General features: G+C 34.6%; 1 protein-coding gene across 6 annotated transcripts in view; it reads left to right on the top strand.

The window, feature by feature from the left end:
- Nucleotides 1-23,715, top strand: part of LOC121441175 (ribosomal protein S6 kinase alpha-3) — a 120,596-nt gene that overhangs the window by 17,426 nt on the left and 79,455 nt on the right. For 2 of the 6 annotated variants that reach the window (XM_041642300.1, XM_041642297.1), the window contains exons 2-4: nt 5,480-5,573; nt 6,530-6,566; nt 12,948-13,004. Coding sequence is in view for 5 of the 6 variants with exons in the window: in XM_041642297.1 (XP_041498231.1) it covers nt 12,963-13,004 (42 nt within the window). In the remaining variant the exon portion in view is untranslated. Of the gene's footprint in view, nt 1-5,479; nt 5,574-6,529; nt 6,567-11,885; nt 11,933-12,176; nt 12,267-12,947; nt 13,005-23,715 lie in introns of those variants that run through there. The other 4 variants (XM_041642296.1, XM_041642298.1, XM_041642295.1 and 1 more) reach the window with 4 other exon arrangements.

The raw sequence follows: 23,715 nt of genomic DNA, 5'->3' as shown, positions 1-23,715 counted from the left end.
CATTATTATTATTATTATTAGTGTGAGTAAGCTCACACTAATCTACCTATTTTCCCATTCAATTTCCCTTTTTGTTTTCAGAGATCTCTGAGCCTACATAATTTCCACCCCACCCCCCGACCCTATACCAGTAATAATCAACAGACTTTGTGGGGGAGAAGGGCCGTCATCTTCTGAAATTGCTTCTAGTGGTCATGGGGATGATGTTTTTTTAATGGGATCCTGTAAAACCAAAATGATGGCTAAGTTTCAAGGTTACTGTCTGGTATAATTGCAAATGTTGATAGGGTTTTTCTGAAGTTCGTATTTGGAGTTCCGGCCAGAACGTTTAATGATCAGTCATACAGTAAATGTGAAAATAGAGGTCCAGGTTATTTTTCTTCTATAGTTACACCAAAATGAAAGCTTGGCCTTTGAAGCCAGCATGATGTTATTTCTCATTTGAGCCTCTGGAAACCAACTAAATCTGAATTAGTCGACTCAAACAATACATAGGTTATCTAATTTTGGATTTTTAGCTCTGAAAATAGAAGGGGATTCTTAGGACAGGGAACGCCTCTAAAGCTCCTCATATGATATTTGCCATAAAAGATGAATACAAGAAAAGAGAAGTTGAGATTTATCGAATATCTGGAACAGTTGAGTATACTGAGCTTATCACAGCTTCTGGTGGATGGAATATCTGAGTCTGGACTGGAAAGTTGAGGTAAATCACTTATCCAAAGACACCTGTAATAAAGGGCAAGGCAAGGCAGGTTTTACGATTTGATATGGCAGGCATTACAATTCATAATCTATTTTACTACCCTAGTTCCCCAGAGTTGTGTGTAATCACAGGAATCATTGAAGATGCCCGTTAAAAAAAAAAAATACTAAGCCAGCTGGGCTGTGGTGGGTACACACCTTTAATCCCAGCATCGGGAGGCAGAGGCAGGCGGATCTTTGTGAGTTTGAGGCCAGCCTGGTCTACAAGAGCTAGTTCCAGGACAGGCTCCAAAGCTACAGAGAAACCCTGTCTCGAAACCTCTTACCCCCAAAATACTAAGCCATGGAGCTTCTGAAAATATGATTTTGTTTCTGTGTAGAGGGAGTCCAAATTATTTTATTTTGTAATGTGTTTATGTTACTAGAAACTGGGTGCAGGGTAAGCACTCTACCTACTTATTATATGTTAACAGAAAACTCAAGTATTTCTGGTCATTGTGCAGGGATTGGAAACATACCATCTATTCAAAAGAAGTAGGGCTTAGAAGACAAGAGTAGAATTAGGAATTTACATAGGACTTATTTAAAAAATTAGCACTATACCAGTTTCTATACTAATAAAATATTATAAGATTGGATTATGGAAATTATAAGATTGCATTAGAGTCCTTAATAAAGAAAACCCATATTTTATTTTTCTTTTAGATGACAACAGTTGTTGCATCCATTCTTTGGCATTATTTTTTTTTTTTACACTAGGAAGCAATACACCACTGATATAGATAAAACTATTCTGGATACAGATGAAAATATTACACTTAGAAATGTAAAATTGGTAACTTCCTCAAATGAGATACAAAAATCAAAATCCCACAATGGCAGACCCTCAAATCTAAAATGATCAAAGTTCCATATAATTCAGGATTATTAATTAAGTAAGTACTCCCTCAAGTGACTTTTCCAAGATCACACTGGGTTTTAGAAATGGACAGCAAATCATGTTTACTTTTGATTCCTTACTTTATCCAGTTTAATGTTATCTACTATTTTGAGAATAGATTATAGAAACTTATGATTTGAAATATATTCAGCCTATGAAATGTTTTTTAAAAAGTAACCATACCCTTATTAGAACAATGTGTTTACAAAGTGTTTGTTTTCAAAACATATTGTGTTAAAGAACTCTGGTTTTCCCCACTTGTATTATAAAATTTTATGTTAGGCAGAGAGATAAATAAGCATACCTGGATGTCAATTCTAACAGTGTTATAACAACAATGGTATTTCTATCTAAGTGTACTTAGTAGATACTTTGCAGTTCGACTTTGGTTCACTTTTTATTTGCAAAATGTAGCTGTGATCTTTTTTTAATTATTTATTTATTAAAGATTTCTGCCTCCTCCCCGCCACCACCTCCCATTTCCCTCCCCCTCCCCTAATCAAGTCCCCCTCCCTCGTCAGCCATAGAGCAATCAGGGTTCCCTGCCCTGTGGGAAGTCCAAGGACCACCCACCTCCATCCAGGTCTAGTAAGGTGAGCATCCAAACTGCCTAGGCTGTAGCTGTGATCTTAAACAAGTACTTTCAACCTCCCATTATCTCTACTATACATAATATCATACCTCATGGTTTATTAATAAATAGAAATAAATTATAGAATATGTAACGTAGATAGCACTATAATTTAAAAGATAGGCAGAGGCAATGAATAAATAATAGTTGCTACATTTTTTTCTTAATCTAATGATTATTTAAAAGAACTAATTTCTGGGTGATTGTTATAGCTTATTTCCTTGTGTAATTTATAATAATCAGGGAAAAATATATGATTCCTGCTTTTGGTAGTTTTAGAGTTAGGGCCCTTGAGATGGCTCACTGGGTAACAACACCCATTGCCAAGCCCTAATAACCTAAGTCTGATCCCTGCGACCAACATGGTGGAAGGAGAACTTGAATTCCCACAGGTTGGTTGTCCTTTGACCTCCATCCATGTATTGTGGCATGTGCATGCACACACACATGCACACAGATACAAAATAAAACGGAATTTTAGAGGCTAGCTATAGCTCAGAGGACCCAAGTTCAGTTCTTAGCACCCATTTTTAGGGTGCTCACAATCTGTAACTCTAGCTCTTATAAACATAATGACAAAGTAAATATTAAATATTTTTAAATTCATGGCTTTGAACACAGTTTTTAATGGCTACTTGAGTCTTTAATCTTTTTATACTTTATTTTCTTTGAAAATGTAATATTTCTTTATCCTAGTATAAATTTTAACAATTTGCCCTTGTTGTATTTTTATGTTAGTTGATACTCCATCTTAAAGTTTTCCTATCTCCCTTGTTTCCATTTATTTCATGTTATAGTCCTAATACATCTGCTTTTGTGTTGTGGTTTATTTATATCTGTGACTAAATGTTCAGCACTTTTACATACTATTTGATTATTTTTGTATCTAAAAAACAACATGTGGTGATTACGTAAAATCTGAAAAATAAACATACACAGAAGGAATTATCTGTATTCTTGCTATAATGGAGCATTATTAAAATATTATTTGTGATGAGTGGGGAAATGGCTCAGTGGTTAAGAGCACTGGTTGCTCTTCCAGGGGACCCAAGTTCAATTCCCAGCACCCACATGACAGCTCACAACTGTCTGCAACTCCAGTTCCAGAGGATCTACACCCTCACACATACAGGCAAACACCAATGCACACAAAATTAAAATAAAATTTAAAAAAATAGTACTTGTGATTAAAGAACAGAGGGTTAAATTTGAGTCTAAATATGGGCCCTACTTTTATCCTTGGACAGGTTATTGGACTTTTTCATATGTTCACCAAGTATTTATTGGTCACGTACTATGTGCCAGGCATTTTGCTGAGACTACACAAAAAAATATTGATGAATTCATGTTGGCTTAATTTTTTCATTTGTAAATTGATGACAATGTCTCTTGATGTTGGTAGAAGCATCAGAGATAATAATGCTTAGTGTTTCCCTAGCAGTCAAGAGCTCAGTAATTGATAGCAACCATTATTACTATGCACTCAGTATGGGTATCTTTAGTCCTTTGTGATCACCTTACAGGTTGTCTTAGATTTTATGTTTAGCATTAATATTACAAACACTTGCTTCCATTTTTGTTAAAAATGTATATGTTAATTGTACATAGAAGAGCTTGGAGATGATGCGGTTGTGTTAAAACACTTGCCTAGCATGAATGAAGGCCTGGGTTGCATGCTTTCTCTTTCTGTATGGTTTTCTATACTGACCTTTTTCTTTGACAGTACATTATAGATTTTTTTCCTCCTTAAAAAATGTAAGCCTACTGAAGTTTTTAGTGTGAAGCATTTTACACACAGGACAGTGAAAACATGAACAAGCACCATTTTCTAAGAATAAAGCCTCAAAAGTTAACAACTCACAACCCACTATTTTATTCTTACTGTTTCCCTCCCACACACTACCCTACACATATTTGCTCCATCTCCAGTGAATTATTTTGAAGCTAATCCTAGATGAATCAACTCCAATGTAAATATTTGTATTGTATTTCTTAAAAAATAAAGACTTAAAACACTTAACTGTCATACTGTTAACACACATGAAAATAATTCTGGGGCTGATGGTTCAAATCTGTAAGCCCAGCTGCTTGGGAGGCTGGGGCAGGAGGAGGATTGAAAGTACAAAGCTTGTCCAAGCTGTAGAATGGGTTCAAGCCCAGGCCTGGAAACTTAATGAGACCGTCTCCCAACAGAAGATGACTACAGATAACAGCCTGGTCGTAGAATATTTGTCTAGCTTGTGTGAGGTCCTAGATACTGCCTCTAGCAGTTGAAACAAAAGGCTCCAATAGCATCAAATGCTAGTCACTTTGTTTTATTAGACACTTGACATTTCTTATATCGCCTTCACAACAGTTGCTGCCATTTTGTATTATTTCCTTGAGATTTTTATCTTCTTCCATATGAAATGTTTTCTTTGAGACAATTGTGCAAGCTAGAAGGACTTACTGAGCTAAAAATACTTGTGTTTGGGTCTTGTTTCTGCCACTCACTAATTTATTTGCCAAGCTTTATCTTCCTCAGCTGTGAAATACGGGTAATTAATACTTACCTCATATTCTTAGGATTGAATATGATGTCAGCATAAAGGACTATCAGGTGTATCAACCTCATAGCATATTCTTTAGTGATTCAAACTGTAATATTTATTTTTATTATTGTGTGGTTTTTTTCAAAACTTTTTAGTTACAAACCAAAAAAAACGGTTGTTAAATCTACTTTAAGGAAGGATGGAGAATTTCTTCTTCCCCTGCTACTTCTTTTGAATTCATTAATTTAGTCCAAGGTTATAAATCTCAACTCTATAAAATTTCTTTTATATTGTTTATATACTTATAGTTAAATTAGTCAATTATTCCTGGATATTAACTTGGTGTCTACAGATGTTACTTCTCATATTCTTGAGCTCTTTATTCTTTTTATGGTTTTCTAGAGTGTACCTTTGAACAGTTTATTTTTAAAAGATGCTACCAAGATGGTAACATTTTATCAGACTTTGCAGGTGTAAAAATAATTTTCTATGACCTTTGAACTTGAAAAACTAGGGTGAGGTATGAAATCCTTAGATCTGAACTGTTCCCTTTTAACTCTCTGTAGGTCATTACTTCATCGTCTTCTGGCATTTTGTTGTGAGGAAAAATCTGAGGTCAATTTGATTTAGTACCTTTGAAATAACCTATTTTTTCTGCTTGTATGCTTATAGGATTATATCTTTATCCTTGAAATTTAAAAACATTTGCCAGGACATGTCTTGGTGTTGATGATCTCTGTTGAACCTTCTCAGTCTGCAGTCTCAGGTATTTTTTTCAGAACTGGAAAGTTTTCTTATACTTTTGATTGATTAATCTGCTCTGTTTTTTTTCTAAGGAACATTGTTATTCATAGATTATTTCTGTCTGTCTTCCATAGTTTTTAAATTCTTTCTTTTTTTTCATTTACTCAAGTTTGTCCTTTGTGGCATGGATTCTGTTTTCTGCAGTGTGTGTTCTGATACTTGCTATTCACAATACAGACTTAATTTTTGCTACTGTGTTTTCATTTCTTTATTCCCAACATAACTTGTTTCATAAACAGAATTTCCCTTAGGGGTACACTTGAAAAAAACATGAGGTGGATCTAGGCCTAAACCTAATTTTCTGAGGCCACAACTACAGAATCAAGAAAAAAAAACAACTAAATAAAATCTTAAGAAAGGGCCCTCATAAACTTAATAGTGTAGATAACAAGCCAGAGGTCACACAAACTTAGTCTAGAAAATAGAGCAGTCCTGGTTACCAGCAGGTTTTTGGTAGCAAGACAGAGCTAATAAAGCAGACATAACAGCACTGTAACTAGAAAATAAACCAATATTTCTAATTACATTTATTGCCTTTTCTCTTTAAAAAAATTAAAAATAAATGAAAATAATTTTGAAAAGACAGTACCAAGAAGAATATCCTATGGCCCAGGTAATCGCTGATAAGATTTTGTTTTGCTAGCTAAATGCTCCCATGCTGGGAGGGAGGGTACAGAATTGGGATCATACTTACAGCTCTATATCCTTTTAAATGTAATATATTGCAGGCATATTTTGCATCTTTAATTTTTTATTAGGCCCTGATTTTAACCATTTCATAGTGTTCCTACATATGAATAGATGTATTGTGATTTATTTAACTAGTCCCCTGTTGGTCATTTAGATTGTTTTCTATTTTAAAGTATAATGAATATCACTGTACATAAGTCTTTATGCACATCTCTGATATTTCCTTAGGATAAATGAGGAGCTGATTCTTAATCCTGTCACATTGGTAAGGATTATATACATTCCTTATTAAGAATATAAAATGCTTGTTTCTTATTGTTTCAATGTGATTGCATAAGAAGCTTCTTTGGATTCTGAACAGTACAATGGTATCTTGACCAAAGTTGGAAAGAGGTTTCTGCTGCCTCATGCACAGCACATTTATGATGAAACTTCTGCTCCATAAACTTTCAACAGAAAAGCCACTGCTAGGATCAGGGAGTTTGGAAGGCAGATGTATTTGTGGAAATGTGAGGGTGTTTTGTTTGGGGATTATTGTTTTCTTAAGTGTGGTGGTCCTTGCTCCTTCCTGCAACTTGGGTCTCTGTATAATATACTATGGCTTCAGACCCCCTTTTTTCTTCCTTTCCTATTACTTTAGACTGTTAATTCTCTATGAATAATCCTTTTCTCCCAGTGTTCTAATGTGCATTTCATTTTTGGGAAGAGAGTGAAAGTAGTTGGTATGTCCTACAAAGGAAAAAGTCAAATTTTGTCTATCACAGATCACTTCTCAGTCCTAATACACTTCTTCCAGATGACCTCCTGTTAGAAAGTCAAAGAATTTTTTAAAACTTACCTTACATTTTTTCCCCAAGGAGACCAGGTTATACCCTGTGAATATATGGTGTAACAGGGATTATACCAAAATAATTTCCATAATAGGGTTACTGAAAGTGAAGCATTTTTAATTAAGAAAATAGTCTTATTTTTAATGTGTCAGCATTTCCCTTAAAATACTTGGGAATACTCTAGAGGTATTGAAACTTCAGTTTAGAATTACTGATTGAATTGTCAGCCCTTGCACCTTAAAAACAATCTTTAGTGATCCCTGTGTATAACATAGAAAGTATAGAAAGTTGTTTTGAAAACAACTCCTGCTGACACTGAAGCGAACAGTCCTTTATCTGATTTGTTCTGATCAGACCCATATTGTAGGTTAATACAATTTGTGACTTTTTACACATTTCAAAGTAACAAAGTAAAGCATGATTAGCATTTCCTAACCTTTTCCAGTATTTCACATCGTATTTGCATATGTACAATCTGCCAAGCTCTACGGCTTTTTTGGCTGGCAGGCATTTTGGTAGGATGAGAGAGGATAAATACATTTGCCTCACTTTAAAACTATTTTTCATACTTACTCAGCCACATTGTACAGAAAAATAGCACACACATGAATGATTTCTTCTATCCTGCTTGGCAGGAAATTGACTGCCGTGAGTGGAGAGAAAGACATCTCTCCTGTTCTTCACAGCATAACATCTTTAGAAGTTATCTGCAGAAATGGAAACATTTCCCCATCATTTGAGGCAAAAGAGAAAATGTGTAGCATTTATGGTCCTGTAATGGACCCTTCTAATTCAATATCCTCCAAGGTCAACATTATAACATACATATTATGTATGTTAAATTATACATCTTACGAGCGGACAAACTGCAGCTTAAATTTTTAATTAACTTACCCAAAGTTCAGGTAACTGTACCAGTATGGGATATAGCTAGGGTTTAAAAGTAATACTGACCAACCTCAGTGTACACCTTTTGTATTTGTCTTATAATTAGAGAAATCTGTTTTCTTGTTTAGTAGATCCTATCCCTCTAGCTTTAGAAACTATAGAAAGTGCAGCATTGAGTCAGACTGGTCATCTGTTAGTCTCTAGTGATAACCAAAGGTCAGTTTTCAAAGAGGTAATAAAGTTCTTAATTGCAAACATAACATTACATTCATTTCTAATCATACTTGGATCCTTATTTTGATGAATAATACCAAAAGTTCATTGAAATAAAGAAAAAGGTTTGTAAAGTTGGTATGTAGGATAACATTGGCGTTTCTATTTTCCTATTTTAATAATGAAGTTCAAAGGTGAATCTTCCCTAAATTTAGCAAGAAGTGGATTACTTGCCTACACTACAGAATAGGATACCTTTGGGGTCATGTTTCATTTCAATTGTTTCTTATAATGTTTACTTAAAGTGTTAATTAGCTAAATATTTCAGAAAAGATAATGCATTGTCAAAATTTGTGACCGACTTGAAGCTGAAAATAGTGAAGTGGTTTACAGGTTTTCTGTTCCAACAAATAGAAACTGTAGCAATAAGACCATAGGTGGGAAAAGATGAATCAAAAATTTTTAAGTAAGACTTTTTCTGTGGGAATAAGTAACAACAGTTTCAAGATGAAAGATGCATTATCTTGGGTATGCCCCAACATATTACTGACGTATAATAAGTTGTACTGTATGTAAAAAAAAAAAAGTAGGAATGGGCTCTAGATAGTTTTTCACATAAAGATAACTTGGAAGCTTGATGACCTTAGTTCAGTCCCTGGGATTCACATAGTAGAAGTGAATCCATTCCTTCAGGTTGCCTCTGACCTTCATACACACACTATGTATGGTACATGTAAACCCCACCAAAAACAAACTAAAAAAATGTTGAGACTAGAGAACTAGATCAGTAGTTTAGAGAATTGTTTCTTGCAGAGGACCCAAATTCAGTTCCCAGCACCCATGTTAGGTGACTCACAACTGTCTGTAATTCAGGAGATACAACCCCTCTGACCTCCATTGGTATCTGCGTATATATGCACATACCCACATACAGTGATACAGATAAATATAACTAATAAAATAAGTACTTCCTTTAAAAAACAAGGGCTGAACCAACAGAAAAATTAGTGTGTGTCAACAGTATGTGGAGGCCTACCCAAAATTTTGCAAATGTGAACAACATCAATGAAAGTTTATTATCTAGGAAAGGGAGGTGATATGCCCACATGTCTGCATTTTAAAACCATAGTTGGAATGTTGATTGCATGTGTTTTAACATACTACTACTCTTTAAGATGAATCAAGAATATGTTCAGCAAGTAGGATCAGAAGCCTCATCTGTCTTAAATATTTGTATAAACTTTAGTTATCTGTAAAAGATAAGACTTGGGCACATTATAATCACGAGTGAAGATTTACTTCCTATGTCTTTGCAGGTAATCTAGAGGCAACTTAGTCTTCATTTATTAAATATCTTCTTAAAGTAGAATTTGTGAGTGAGAAAAATTGCTGTACAATGAGGAATTATGTCTAGTAGGCAGTGTTTTTTTCAGAGGTAGTCTAATAGTGGGCTACCTGATAAGACTACATTCCTGTCCTGATAGCATTTTAACATAGGTAAAAAACAGAGTAGAAAGAATTTAAATAGATTATTGTGGTTGGAACAGAAGACTTTTGAGATATCTTTCTGATTATCAACAGGATTTTTTGTTGTATCATTTTATCCTTATGAAACTATTTCATCTTAATAGTACTTTACATTGGTAGTTAACTAACAAAATGCTTTGTTATGAATCATCTCAATTTTGAGCTGAATAATAACCTCTTGAGTAGACAGGGCAAATAATCTCTATTTTAACAGAGAAAATGATAGGTTCAAAGGAAGTCCAATTTCCCCAAATCATAAGACTTAAGTGAGTGCCATGTCTCTATGTCAGTACTACTGGTCTACCAGTTCCAAGTTCAGTGCTGTTCATATTGTACCAGCTGACCTTAAAAGTAAAAATCTAATTGTAATGGTTGCTTTGCATGCATTGAAACTTACAAAGAGCTGATGGTTTTGAAATCCTATTCCCATGGGAAATATAAATGTGCCTCCAGTTAGATGAAGAGTTCTAAAATCCAAATACTAGAGAGAGGTAAATACTATTATTAGATGGTGGCATTCTCTAAGAGAGGAATTACAGGGAAAGATGGCAGGCTGGTCAGCCATAGATCTGGACATGATAAAAATAACTAATCTGATTGTTCACTAAATGCCAGATACTCAGATTAGGTTTTCATGTATTTATCTTTCATCTTCACAATTCTCTGAATAGTACTACTCTCTTATTTGTTACTTTCTGTGTACAAAAACTAAACCTTGCGTGATTTGAATAACTTGCCCAAGGCTTCATCACTGCTATTATGAAAACAGGATTTCTAACCTACACACTTGACTCCAACTCAGTATTCTTAAGAACTAGATTAAGGTTTCCTTGGAGTTCCTGGATTGGATTAAAAACAATCAGGAGTCAGTCAAATAAAAAATTATATCTTGTAGAAGAAAGGCATGTCTTTGTTTTTTTTCAGAGTATTACAAAGGTTTATTTATATGGGAATAAACTAACAGAAATAGTAATGATCCATACTCTTCTGCATGCACTGGGAACTGAAACCAAATCCAGAAACCAAGAGTCCCACATATGCTTTTCATCTGCATTTATAGTACATGAGACCACACCCAAAGTGGGCTGGTATCTTAAAAGCTATTGGCTGAAGGAGTTCCGAGAGCACAAAAGGCATGTCTTGAAGATAGTTTGGATGGCCTTGCCACAGAAACGGGAAAGTGTGTCAGGAAATTAAGATTTTATTTACATATGCTCCCCACCCCTACTTTCCTGCATTTTGGCACCAGTTTTATCTTTTGTGTTATTTAGTATAGACAGCCTCTACACCTAGGAATGCAGGTGCCCCTTGGTTTAAAAGTCAGTAGACATTTTAGGATGAAAGACATGTTTACATTTATCTTCAGGTCAGTACCTAGAACATAGCATGAATAAATGAACAAATGAAGAATGAATGAATGAATGATAAATAGAGCTGGGGAGAGAAGAGAGACAGGGATTTAAATTCAAAGAAACTGCCTTATGTGATGTTGTGGGCTGCCTTTTATTATTTCCCCACTTATAATGCTCTAAAAATGGTTAACTTAGATCCTGGTATATTTGTTGAATCACAAAGAGTTAGAAAGCTTTTGTCCACTGAGGGAATAAAAGAAGACCCTTTGTATTCCTAAGTTCCATTGTTTTGTTTTATTTTTGTTTCTTTGAGATATGAACTTGCTGGTCTCAAACATATAGACCTCCTGATTCAAGATCCCCGGTTCTGGGACTATAAACATGGGTTACCACTCCCTACTGTTTTTTTTTTTCAGGTACACAAATAATACATACTTATTGTAGATACTATAGATATATTACAAAATTCAAGTAAGCAAAATTAAAGTTTAAGTCATCTGAAATTCTGCCATTTGGAGATAGCCACTGTTGACATTTTGGTGTATATCCTTCCAGAGTGTTTCCCCATACAAATATATACATTAAGACATGTATATATTTGTTTAAAATGGGTTTGTTATAATCCATATTGTTTTGTAAACTGCTTTTTCACTTATTATATGTGACTGTCTTTCCATGTCAATGAATTTACATCTTTATCATCATTTTAATGACCACATAGTATTCCGTTATATAGATGCATCATACTATATTTAACTAGTTTTCTATTGTTAGGAATTTAGGTTTCCAATTTGGAGTTCTTTTTGGAAAAAATAATTATGGTGAGCATTTTGTATATACATCTTTGTACACTTGTCTATTTTAAAAGAAGTAGAATGGATGGGATACTAAAATTTTATGTGTGATAATTGTTTGTTTTTAATAGACTCAAATTGTCTTCCTAAAAGAGTGCTGATTTACACTTTCTCCACCAGTAAACCCAGAATGCTTTTCCCCATGCCCACTGAGTATTAGTGTCAGGTTCTTGTAAGCTATTACTGATTTGGAAGGCAAAGGTATCTTTGGGTTAAATGCATTTCTATGACTGGCACTAAGGCTGAATTCTTTTTTCCCTTATTGCTCATTTCTGTTGAGGTTCATCGTTTTTTCTTACAGGTTTGTAAAACAAAGATCTTTATGTATCAAGGATACCAACTTTTTGTCATGTTGCTTTAGTTTTTTGTAATCAATTTGTCTTTTGTAATTCTTTGTGTCTGGTATAATAACTTTTATGGATACAAATGTCACTTACTTCTTTATGATTTCTCTTCTTACAACTTTTACTCACCCATATTCTAATACTTGCTTAGTTTTACTTTTGACATTTAAATGTTTAGTCCATCTGGAACTTACTTTGATGTAGAGATTGAGCTTAGTTTTCTCTACAATAATTAATCAGTTTTCCTGATTAATTATTAATGGTACTGAGTTTAGAATGTGTTCTGTTGTACAAAGTATTATAAGTGATGTTAGATAAGGCTTGACTAAGACCATTTGTAATGCATTAACCTAGGACGCATAAGAGCTCACCTGGAAAGGTAGTCAGCGTTTATTAGTTCCCTGGAAAAATGCTCAGATAATTTCAAATAATTAAATTACCTATGAACTTCTGGAACACAACTTGTTGCAAAGTTGTCCCTGCATTCTTAGATGGTGGTTCTACTTCACTGAAGCTCTTTAGGATATTCTAGATGATGGGTTGGTAGTTTTGTTGCTTTATTTTCTTTTTGTCTGTCTTCATATAATTTTGATGTGAAATCTATTTTGGTAACTTTCTACTTGCTGTGCTTTTCACAGAATGGACAGCAAATTATGGATGAACCTATGGGAGAGGAGGAGATTAATCCACAAACTGTAAGTAAAATGTGTGTTATAAAGGACAGAGACAAACAAAATGTAAAATTATTAATTTTAAATTAAACAAAGCAATCGTTTTACTATATAAGGCACTTGTTGATGCTTTCACATTAGTTTTACCAAAATATGCTGATGTGTTTATCTAATTATTTTTTAGCAATAAAACTTTGGGAATCAGATATCTCTGAATGATAAGAGAAGGAATGGAGAAGCGACCAGTGAGCGCCTATCTCTTTCATTCCTCCATCTAAAAGGGCCAAGACCCTCTCTCAACCATGCCTTACTACTTTCTGTGTCTATCAGTCCTCAGGCCTCCAACACCTTTATGGTTAATTTTGGTCAGCTAGTAGCTAGCTCCTCTACCTTGTGATTCAAAATAAACTTTGTCAGTCTCAGAAGGGTCAGAATGCAATCACGATATCACACAACAGTATGCCAGTGTCACCTTTCTAAATACTGTTGAAGATTTGCGTTAAAAGAATTACAAAGCTGGGTCTGGTAGCACAAGCCTATAATAAGACTTCAGAAAATTGAGGCAATAGAATCACATGCCTGATACCAGCTAGATTAGTAATAAGTTCCAGGCCAGCATGAGCTACGTAGACTCTGTCTCAGAGAGAGAGGGAGAAAGAATTAATTCATTTATATGCACACACACATTAAGGTCATACTTTTCAAGAAACAGTTAACATAGAAAGTGAATTATTGACCATTCACTTCCTTTTTAACTGTTGTTAAATATTGAATCCCCAGCACCTAGAATGTGTCGCACATTAAGTACTCAGTATTAAGTATGTATAAATGAATTAGTAAGTTTTTCCTGGTCTACCCAGGATAACTGTCCATTGTCTGCAGCTCAGCTATAATTTTGTTAGTCTATACATATGACAGTTATTTTGCAACTTGCTCTTTTCACTGATATGTCTTGAACATTTTTGTAACATAAACAGATGTTACCTCTTTTTTAAATAGTTACATCTTTTGACAATGGTTACATGCTATTCTATTCTGTATATATTTTATATTTAATGAAAAATTTCCACTATTTAGTTTTATAAACTTACATTTCAGTAGACTACAGAAAAGGTTGCATTTGAACCAAGAGGTATGAACATTTAAATTTCAATAGACAATACTGGTCTTTCAAAACTGTTGATAAAGTTTCAGCATGTGAGAGTAAGTGTTTGATAATTTCCTATCCCACAGTGGAATGTTATCAGAAAACAGTCTTTATGAACCACTTGAAATATTTAATACTTTCTCATTTTAGTTTACATTTTATCTGATTATTAGATTAAGTATCTAAATATTGTTGGTCTTCATGTTTTATGTTTAGCATAAACTTCTTTTGGATAATTTACATCCATTTTGGTTTCTGTGTCTCTGAATATATTCTGAACATTAACCCCATGTCCATTATTAATCTTCCAGACATTTTATACAGTTTTTTAAGACACTGATTTTATTCCTGTATTAAATATACACATAAGTTTTATTTTTAAATTAGCATACCTGGCTTCTGAATTTCATGTTCTGGCTAGAATACCTATCCCTCTTATTAAAACAAACTCTTATATTTTGACCTAGTGATTTTTTGATTTTTGTTGTGTTGGTAATTAGTTTTATATTTTTCTGGTTTTGCATTTAAATCTGTTATCCACTTGGTATTTTAATTTGTGGTATGATGTTTGTATTTTACTTTACTTGGTAGCCTGTTGTCCTAAACCCTATTTATTTAATTAATAAAATCCATTCTTTACCCATTTAAGATACCTTTTTTATTATATTTAATTTGTCTTTTACATGCTATGTAAGTTTTTGAGAGTTGGTATAGCAAATTAGCACAAACTGCAAAGCTTTAAAAAATAGAAATTGATTCTCTGAATTTGAGAAGTCAAAAGTTTGATGTCAAAGTTTCCACAATACTGCCTATACCTAGAAGCTCCAAGGTAGGATCCTTCCTTTCCTATTCTAGCTTCTGGTGTGCCAGCAGTCCTATACATTGTCATGTAGACATACCATTCCAGTATCATTCTCAGCCACTACATGGTGTAATTGCTGTCTTTGTCTCTGTCCAAAATTCCCTCCTCATAAGAATTCTGGTCATTGGATTAGGAACTGCCTTATAAAGTATAACCTGATTTATATGACTTTGCAAAGATCCTAATTTAAAATATGGCTATATTCATAGATAACAAGACTTGAACGCAAACATATTTGTTTGAAGGATACAATTTAACTACAATCCTTCCTGAGTATTTTGGTCTTATATACTTTTTCAGCTATTGTGTTTGTCCCATATTTTTAGTACATGCAAGGCAAGACCTCTTTTTTAAAAATTACAATATTATGCATTTAATTTTCCAATGATCTTACATTCAGTTTTTCAGTTACTCCTAAAAATGTATTTGGACATTTAATTAGAATTGTGGCTTCAATCTCTCTGGGTAGCTAAAAATATCCTTGAATTCTTTATCTTCTTGCCTTTACCTCCCAAGTGATGGAATTATAGGCATGTACCATCATGCCTGCCTAGTTACATGTTTCTATTGGCTTTTAAAAAACATGTTGCAAAAGTTAGTTTTTCAGAAGTCAAATAGTTATAAATACTATATGAGTTATATAAGAATGAGATTATTTTATTCTTCTGCTTAAAGCCCTTCAATAGTTTTGTGCTTCCTTTAAATAAGGGCTAAACTCTGCAGTATGACCTGCCTGTAGTATCCTGTATAATAATAAATAAGGCCTTTCCCCACTTGTCTTCACATCCTCTCTGGCCACACTACTCTGTCGTCTACTCAGAGTCCACTCATTCAGATATGTCAGCTTCTCTTTTGCTTCTGCCCTTTCACAGCTATTTCTTTTCCTGTGGTTCTTAACTACCCATCCCCTTCTATTTAACCTAATCATCTCCAAGGTTCAGGTTTAGATATCATTTTAGCTGAGACATCTTCCTGACACAACTAGCATTTTGACTTAAGCATTTTGCCTTGTCCAGCCATAGTAGTCTGCATATCTTAATGCAAATACCACACCATATCCCTTTATTTATTTACTTGTCTGTATTCCCTGTTAAAGTGTAAACTTCATGAAATAGTGGCCAAATATGGCTTATTCATTGATCTTTAGTGTCCAATTGGTTTCTAGTAAGTATTTCTTAATTCCCTGTATGCAGAAACCCACAGATTTTGTCTAGATTCCCGCTCCTCTCAAACCATTCAAGGTATTTTATATCATGGTCTATAGTGTATATTTTGACATATAAACAGATAGAAAACTGATCAGTATTAGCATTTAACTTGTTTTGCTTTGTGTAACGATTCTTTTAGAAGGAAAACCTCCACATTTTATTGTTTCTGTAGTCTAAAATGAAAGCATATGATATTATATGACTTGTACTTTTGCTTATGGCACTCCTAATACTTCGTCTAGGAGCTGCATCATAGAGACAGTTTGGAAGAGTGTAGAAGTGTGATATTAGCAGCAGTGTGGATGATCAGTCTAGTGAATATGGAATTGGGTTTAGTTATCAGGTACAAACAGGATCTCTCTGATATAATTGAGTCCAAAAGACTATCCAGCTGATGAGGTGGCTCAATGGGGAAAATGTTTGCTGTGCCAGCATGAAGGCCTGAGTTTGGATCCCTGAAACGCACATACAGTTCAGGTACATGGTGAAACAAACCAGTAACTCCAGCCCTGGGGGATGCAGAGACAGGTGGATTCTTGGTTAGGAGCTTGCTGGCCCAGAAGTCTAGCTGAAATAGTGAGCTTCTGGTTCAGTGAGAGACACTGTCTCAAAGACAAAGGTGGAACGCAATAAAGGAAGATATGCACTGTCAATCCTTGACACACATCCATGCACATACACACACACACACACACACATATACTCACATACATACACCTCACACAAACACACAATAAATCTAAAAAGATTATCAAAATATATATTAGCTTTATACTTAATTGTACTCACCTTTAAAATATGATTAAAAGGTTGCATTTTGTCAACTACTAATAATTTACATGGTGAAGGTTAAAATGCTGTATTAATCAGTTACAGTTTCTGTAGGCCAACAGTCTGGACACAGCTTAGCCTAATGTTTGTGTTTAAGAGACTCTCATAGACTGCTGTCAAGATGCTGGCCCCAGATGAGAGTCTCATCTGAAATTTGACTAGGCAAGGAACTGTGAGATAATTTATGTATGAAGATTGTTAAGTGGTAGGCATATTCTAGGTTGATTAACCTGTTTCTCATGGTTTGGAATATAGAGTTATGATAAGCCAGTTTTCACCAGGACAATATAAAGGATAAATAAAAATAAGAAAAAAGAAACCCGGGCCTTTTAATGATGTAGTGTTCTAATGAGAGCTCTTCACCCTACACTGCCTTCTTACTTGTGAACTGCTCTTTGATAAATGAAGTAGGCACTTAACCTTATTTGAGTGAGTCCTTGTATTTTGGGATCTTCTACTCACAGCAGCTTAGTTTGCATCTAAACCACTAGAATCATTGATGAGCTGAAATCTTCATGTCTGTTAGCTGCTAAGTACTCTACTATGTTGTAAGAGGAACAAAAGAGTCTAAGAGATACTTGTCATTTTAAAGGCAAATCAAAGCTGCCTTGGTCCTCTTCTCCTAGGGGAAATTATCACCCAAAACAATTAGGTAAATAAGAAACAGAATTTTTTTAAATCAGAAGGCTTCTATAATTTGAATCATAAGACATATTATTGAAAGGCAGATGGAAGACTAACAGTAGAAAGTTCCAGAATCTAAGTGATTTTAGAGGGATACTCCAGCACGAAGCAAGCCTTGTTTACAGCCCTGGAACCACAAAAGAAATCGGGAACTGTGGGAAGTGGAGTTGTGGCATAGAGCTACAAACATGGCAGACTGCAATAAATCATGCCTGCTGATTAGGCCCAAAATTTGTATGCTATTTAGTGCTTCTTTTTGATATAGGGTTGTCTAGGCTGACTTTGAACTCCTGTCTCAGGCAATTCTCCTATCTCAGCCTCCTGAGTAGCTGGAACTAACTCCTGGAATATAATGACCCACCTTATTCAAAGTGATAAGAATTAAAGAAAGAGATGAAGGAAATAGAGGGAGAACACCATTAGAAACATATTTTTGCTTCTTTTAATCTCTGAAATCAGAATGTAGCTATAACCAATGGAATGATGCCTTTTAATTGCCATATTTTTCTTTCATACTCATATAATGGTACTCATTTTCTTTTACTAAGTAGAATATGATAGCACCATTTTCCTCCAAGTAAGGATAAGTCTTTGGATTAAAAAGTCCTAAGAAGACTATTAGTAGGAGAAAGACCAAAAAGGCCTGATCTCAAAAATAGTCATTTTTTTATGAAATTCCAAAACAACAGGAATAAAGGTAGCCTCCCCTTTTTTGTTTGTTTTGGTTTGGCCAGCATCTATATAACTGGGATTATAGATATGTAACACTATGCCCTATTGCTAAGAACTTTCAAAAGAGACTTTAAAAGATCATATACAGGATTGGATATAACAATTCTATTACATGATAGAAGAGAAAGAATAATGTCTTTAAAATGCATAGTGAAAATACCAATATATTTCTAGACATTTCCTATTGGAGGAAGTTTCTAGAGAGTTGTTAATGAAGAAAAAGAGACATGGCACTCAGGACACAAAGTATCCAGTACTACAATTCTGCTGAAGAAAGGACCTTTCTGTCATAATGAATAAATGAATCTTCAGAAAACTAGTTTATTCAGTAGGCTTAAAGACTGAATCCAGACTGAGACACACAGTTCCAGGAATGCTACCTGCAGAGAGGATAGGGAAACCACCAACGATATAAAACTGATGAATTCTCCAATAGGTCTGAGTGCTGAAAATTCACTTAAGAAGCTATTGCAGAGCAGAAAGAATTTTAAATAGATACAAGGAAAGCAAGTTTTAAAACAAAGCTGCAATAATAATAAGCTTAAGAAAAAACAAATACAGCTAGACTACTAGGAAATTAACAATTTCTACATAGTCACAGTAGTTACAAAGAGTATATAATATTTACGGAAATTAATGTTATGATTGCTAAGTTATAAAATAGGATGTCTAATAATGTCAGAAATTGATAGCATTAGATGGCATATCAGGGAAGCCAAACACAGCTCATACCCTTAATGTCAACACTGAAGCAGGAAGGTTGCCTCAAGGTCAAAATAAGCATGGGCTACATGTGGGGTACCAGGCCAGCCTGAACTAGAGTTAAGCCTGTGGTCAAAAATAAAAAAATCAGAGGGAATGATGAAAAAAGCTGAAAGAGTACCAAGAACTGCTGCTTTTTTGTTATAATCCTGGCAGCAATTTTTGACCCTTTCACCTTTAATTAAAAAAATTAAGCAAGTTTTAAGTAGCTGTATTGTATAATTAGATTTTTTCAAGTGTAAATTGTATAATATATAAAATGAGTGTTTAAGACTAGGTGTAGGATTTTTGTAAAGTAAATGTCAATTTTGGTATGAGATTTTTTTTTCATGGGAAAATGGTGTAAACAAAAGACAAGGGAGAGAAGGTGAGATGTAGATGGTTAAATCCATATACCTAAGATGATACCCGTAAAGAAGAGCCTAAGTTCTCCTGAATATACAACATCTCCACCCAGAATTTAATGCACAGAGTTAGTTTCAGTGTATCTTAAGCATACCATTCTATTTGTGATAAACCATTTCCTTTTGGCTGCATTTTTCTTTTCTTCACTGCTCATTAATTCCTCTCTTCTGTTTGGTGTTTTTTTTTTTTCTGTAATCTTCCTCCCAGCCATGTCTTAGATTCACTTCTCTTCTATCTTCTCTAAGTTTTAATGCCATTATTCTTCCTAAAGAGTCAATCCTTACCTGTCTTTACTCACCTAACATTCTTTATTTCCTTTGTGCGTCTCATAACATTAAGAAAAATTGCCCAGTTTAAAATAAATTGCCCAGCACCAGATCAAATGATAGCATCTCCCTCCCCAGATATGTTGGTTTATCAATTTCATATATTAATTAATTTATTTATTAATTTATAATTAATTTATCTCACAACTTACTCTACCCAGTATCCTTTGTCTTCTCTGGTGATAAGAGTGGGTTACTTTTACTTTAACTTCTGTGGGACATGGAAGAGAAACTATCTTTATAACAGAAGATAGAACATCCCCAAAATAAGATAACTTCCTAGACTTCAGACTTTCTGTCATTTCTCAGCTGGCCAGAGAACCCCATGGTCTTCATGATCCATGCTGAAGAATTGGCAAGTCTTTTTTTTTAAAGGAAGGTTTTAAATTTAACATAGTAAAATTACATATACAAAACAGTTATTAAGCAAGAATTATAGTTACAACATTTAGTCCATTTATATTTGGTAAACTAAGGAAAATGCTCTATTATCTATCCTATCTTTGTGATTCTAAATTTTTATATCTAATTTATCTTTTATCATAATTAAGGAAAACTATAACTATTTGTCTTCAACTCCATCAAGGACCCCAAAAGGATATAATATTACTTAAGTAAACAGGAAGTGCAATGAAGCAACTTCTAAAACTCTAGAATTGACAGAGACATCTCACTGCCTGGGCAGTCACCCAAAGTTCTTCTGTAACTGTTGGGGCATCCATCCTCAGCCTACAGGCCATAGTATCTGGCAGACTTTTCCATGAAGCAGGAAAACTGAAAGACTGTTAGCCTATCTCGGCAGTTTGTCAGTTTCTTTCTTCTGTGTCCTGCAGAATGTCTGGCAGTTTCTTCCATGAAGCAGGAACTCTGAAGGACCATTCCATCTTTTGGAAAGTTCAGCAGTCACTTTTCTGTGGGTTTTGTGTGTCCAATTCATATAGCATACCATTAAGCAGTCCAAGAACAGTTTCTTGCCCAGATTACTAGCCTTGTCACATTAGAGGCAAATTCCATAACAAATTTCTTCAATGCCCATTAACTGTCAAGGTGATCATCAAAGAATAATGTAAAGCAGTTTTCTGTTTAGTAGGAAATTGATTCTCTTAATAGTTCTTATAATACTATGCAAAGGTCCTTCTGAGGATTGAAAATCGAAGGAAAAAAGTAATGCCTAGCACTAAGAAAGAGTCTAGTAAATATTAATTTTCCTGTCTTTCTCCTTCTAGAGGCTGCTCCTGTTTTCTCGTATTGTTTTCCAGAGATGAAATGTGTTCCTAAGAAATAGTGTGGTAGCCAGTATTTATTTGTTTGTTTGTTTGTTTGTTATTTTGTTGAAAGTAGGCCTGGCTTCAGGCAAAATTATGAAATGAGTTCACTTTCCCTTAATTTCTTCCTTTGACTGTTCCATTCCATCTGCCATCCATTTGTTCATTTATCAATAAGAAATTAAGACAGGATTGTACTCTCTCCTAACCAGCTTCAAACTCCTGGGCTTGAGCTTTTCTCCTGATTCAGCCTGAGTAACTAGGACCAAAGTGTGCACCACTACACCAACCTCCCTTCCATCATGTATTTTCAAATATCATACATATATGAATTGCTTATAACATCACCTTTATAAATTACATATTGCTACAAAACAAAATGTTTATTAACCCAGTCTCCATAGCTTTTATATTATAGCTATGCATATATTGTTAAGTGAAGAAATCTAGTTAAAACTATTACATTCAAAGTACTCCAAAATCCAGAACTTTTTAAAGCATGGACATGATGGCACAAGTCAAAAGTTCCACACCTATGCTGATATGACAGGATATAGTGACAATGCAGACTCATGAAAAAGACTGGATAAAATTAGCTTCTGGCTGTGTACATGAATATGCAACATACATGAACTCTATGTTTAGGCTTAGGTCCCATCCCCCACATACCCCATTTATTAGGCGTTTGAAAATACTGTGAAGCTTTTTTTGCAATGGCTAGGATTGAACCCTGGACCTTGTACATTTCAGGTTCCTTTATGAAGGATACAGGTCCACAGGCAGTAAATAACCTGTTCTTTTCAGATTTCCAGATGCCACTGGGCTATTAGCTGTTAGCAGTAGTTCCTATCTTCCACTTTCACCATTATTTTAGCTATTGCTCATTCTGTAACCATGAGACTGCAATGATATGTATAATCCCCTTCAAAGAATTTTACTTGCTTATTTAGGCTCCCTCAGTCTGCCTTAAAACTTGAGTTTGAGCATCCCAAATAATACTCAAACTATGAATTCAGTACATCATTAGCAGTCATGGTTAAAGCACAAAACAAGCTACAGAAAGAATCTTGCACAAAATAGATAGTAGGCAATGAGCTACTGAGAATAGGCAAGTACAGTTGAGTGCTCATTGGCAGGAAAATGCATGGTGTGGTACAATAACACTTATTGACTAATTTCGTCAATTATTGTGTGTCATTCTAACTCATTGACTGAGAAGTGTAGTCAGCACTCAGAGCTTGGGATAAAAATACTCTAGTTGATCTAAATAAATGCCACTTAGGGAAAATACTTCTGAGATAAATAGGATTATAATTAGCACGTCATGGTAGCATTAAATAGGGTATGTGTACACTAGGCAAACTTTCCAAGCTTATAAGGCTTCCCTTTACTGATTTTTGACATTCTTTTGGAGAATTTTTTGGTTTTGTTTTGTTTTTACTTTGTAGAGATCCCCTTTTCTATTCCTTAAAACACCAGAACTTAAAACTACTTTTCCTTTTATCACAGCTTGCCACTGGTATGACTTGGCTCTGGTACAGTGTTCTTCTGATTTAAAGTTAGTTCTATTATCTAGTGTATTCATCACAAAATGGTATCCATTCTTTCAGGCTGAGTGATGCTGTCCATATTTGGAAGAAAAGCAAGTGACTTAACTGAGCAATATTCAAGTATGAATGGTTGACTGAGTCAAACTGAAATACTGGTACTTGAAAAGCTATGGCCCCTTTATCTAAATGGATATTTTCAGCTAACTATTTTATACAAGCATGACTAAGACCCAGAAAAGGCTATATAGACGAAAAAGAGGGGTGATAGATTCCTACCTGGGACATGGATGCTGCTTCCCCTCTCTTTCATCTGGCCCATAGGACAAGTAGAACATACCATGCTTGCATTCCATCTAGACCAGGCCTTAGAAGGAAGTCCCTACAGCACACCAGTAATCCACTACCATTTAGTTCAAGTTAATCATCTTTGTAAAACTTGTATCATGTCTCTGATTTCAAAGCCTTGGATCTTTAGTATCTTATAGTCGCAGTTATAGATGAATGTACACTGAACCTCTTGTGCTTTACAGAAAATCCTTAGATGCCAAACCCTTAAATAGCTGAAAAATTTACTATTACTATACAAAATACATTCTAGAGAATTCAATTAATAACATGATGGTTTTACAAATTCAATTGGGTTTTTAGTTTGTTTGTTTGCTTGGGGTGTGTTTTAAGACAGAGGTGGCATATATTTCAGACTAGCCTCAAATTTCCTATGTTGTGAAAGATAACCTCGAACATCTTACTTTCCTGCTTCCACCTCCAGAAGTACTGTGATTACAGGTGTGTGCCACAATACCTGGTTTATGCTTGGCTGATGATCAGCCCCAAGGCTTCATGCATACTAAGCAAACACTCCATCAACTGCTACATCCCCAGTTACAGAAATTGTTTTGTTTAGTTTTCCAAAAGGATTCATCTGTTATAGAATCATGAAGATGGCTGATAATCAGGTTTAAC

This window comes from Microtus oregoni, unplaced genomic scaffold, assembly GCF_018167655.1.
Source record: "Microtus oregoni isolate MIOR12 unplaced genomic scaffold, Mior012 000074F_000, whole genome shotgun sequence".
NCBI lineage: Eukaryota > Metazoa > Chordata > Mammalia > Rodentia > Cricetidae > Microtus > Microtus oregoni.
Note: the sequence above shows the minus strand (reverse complement) of the source record. Positions and strands in the feature narration are given on the sequence as shown.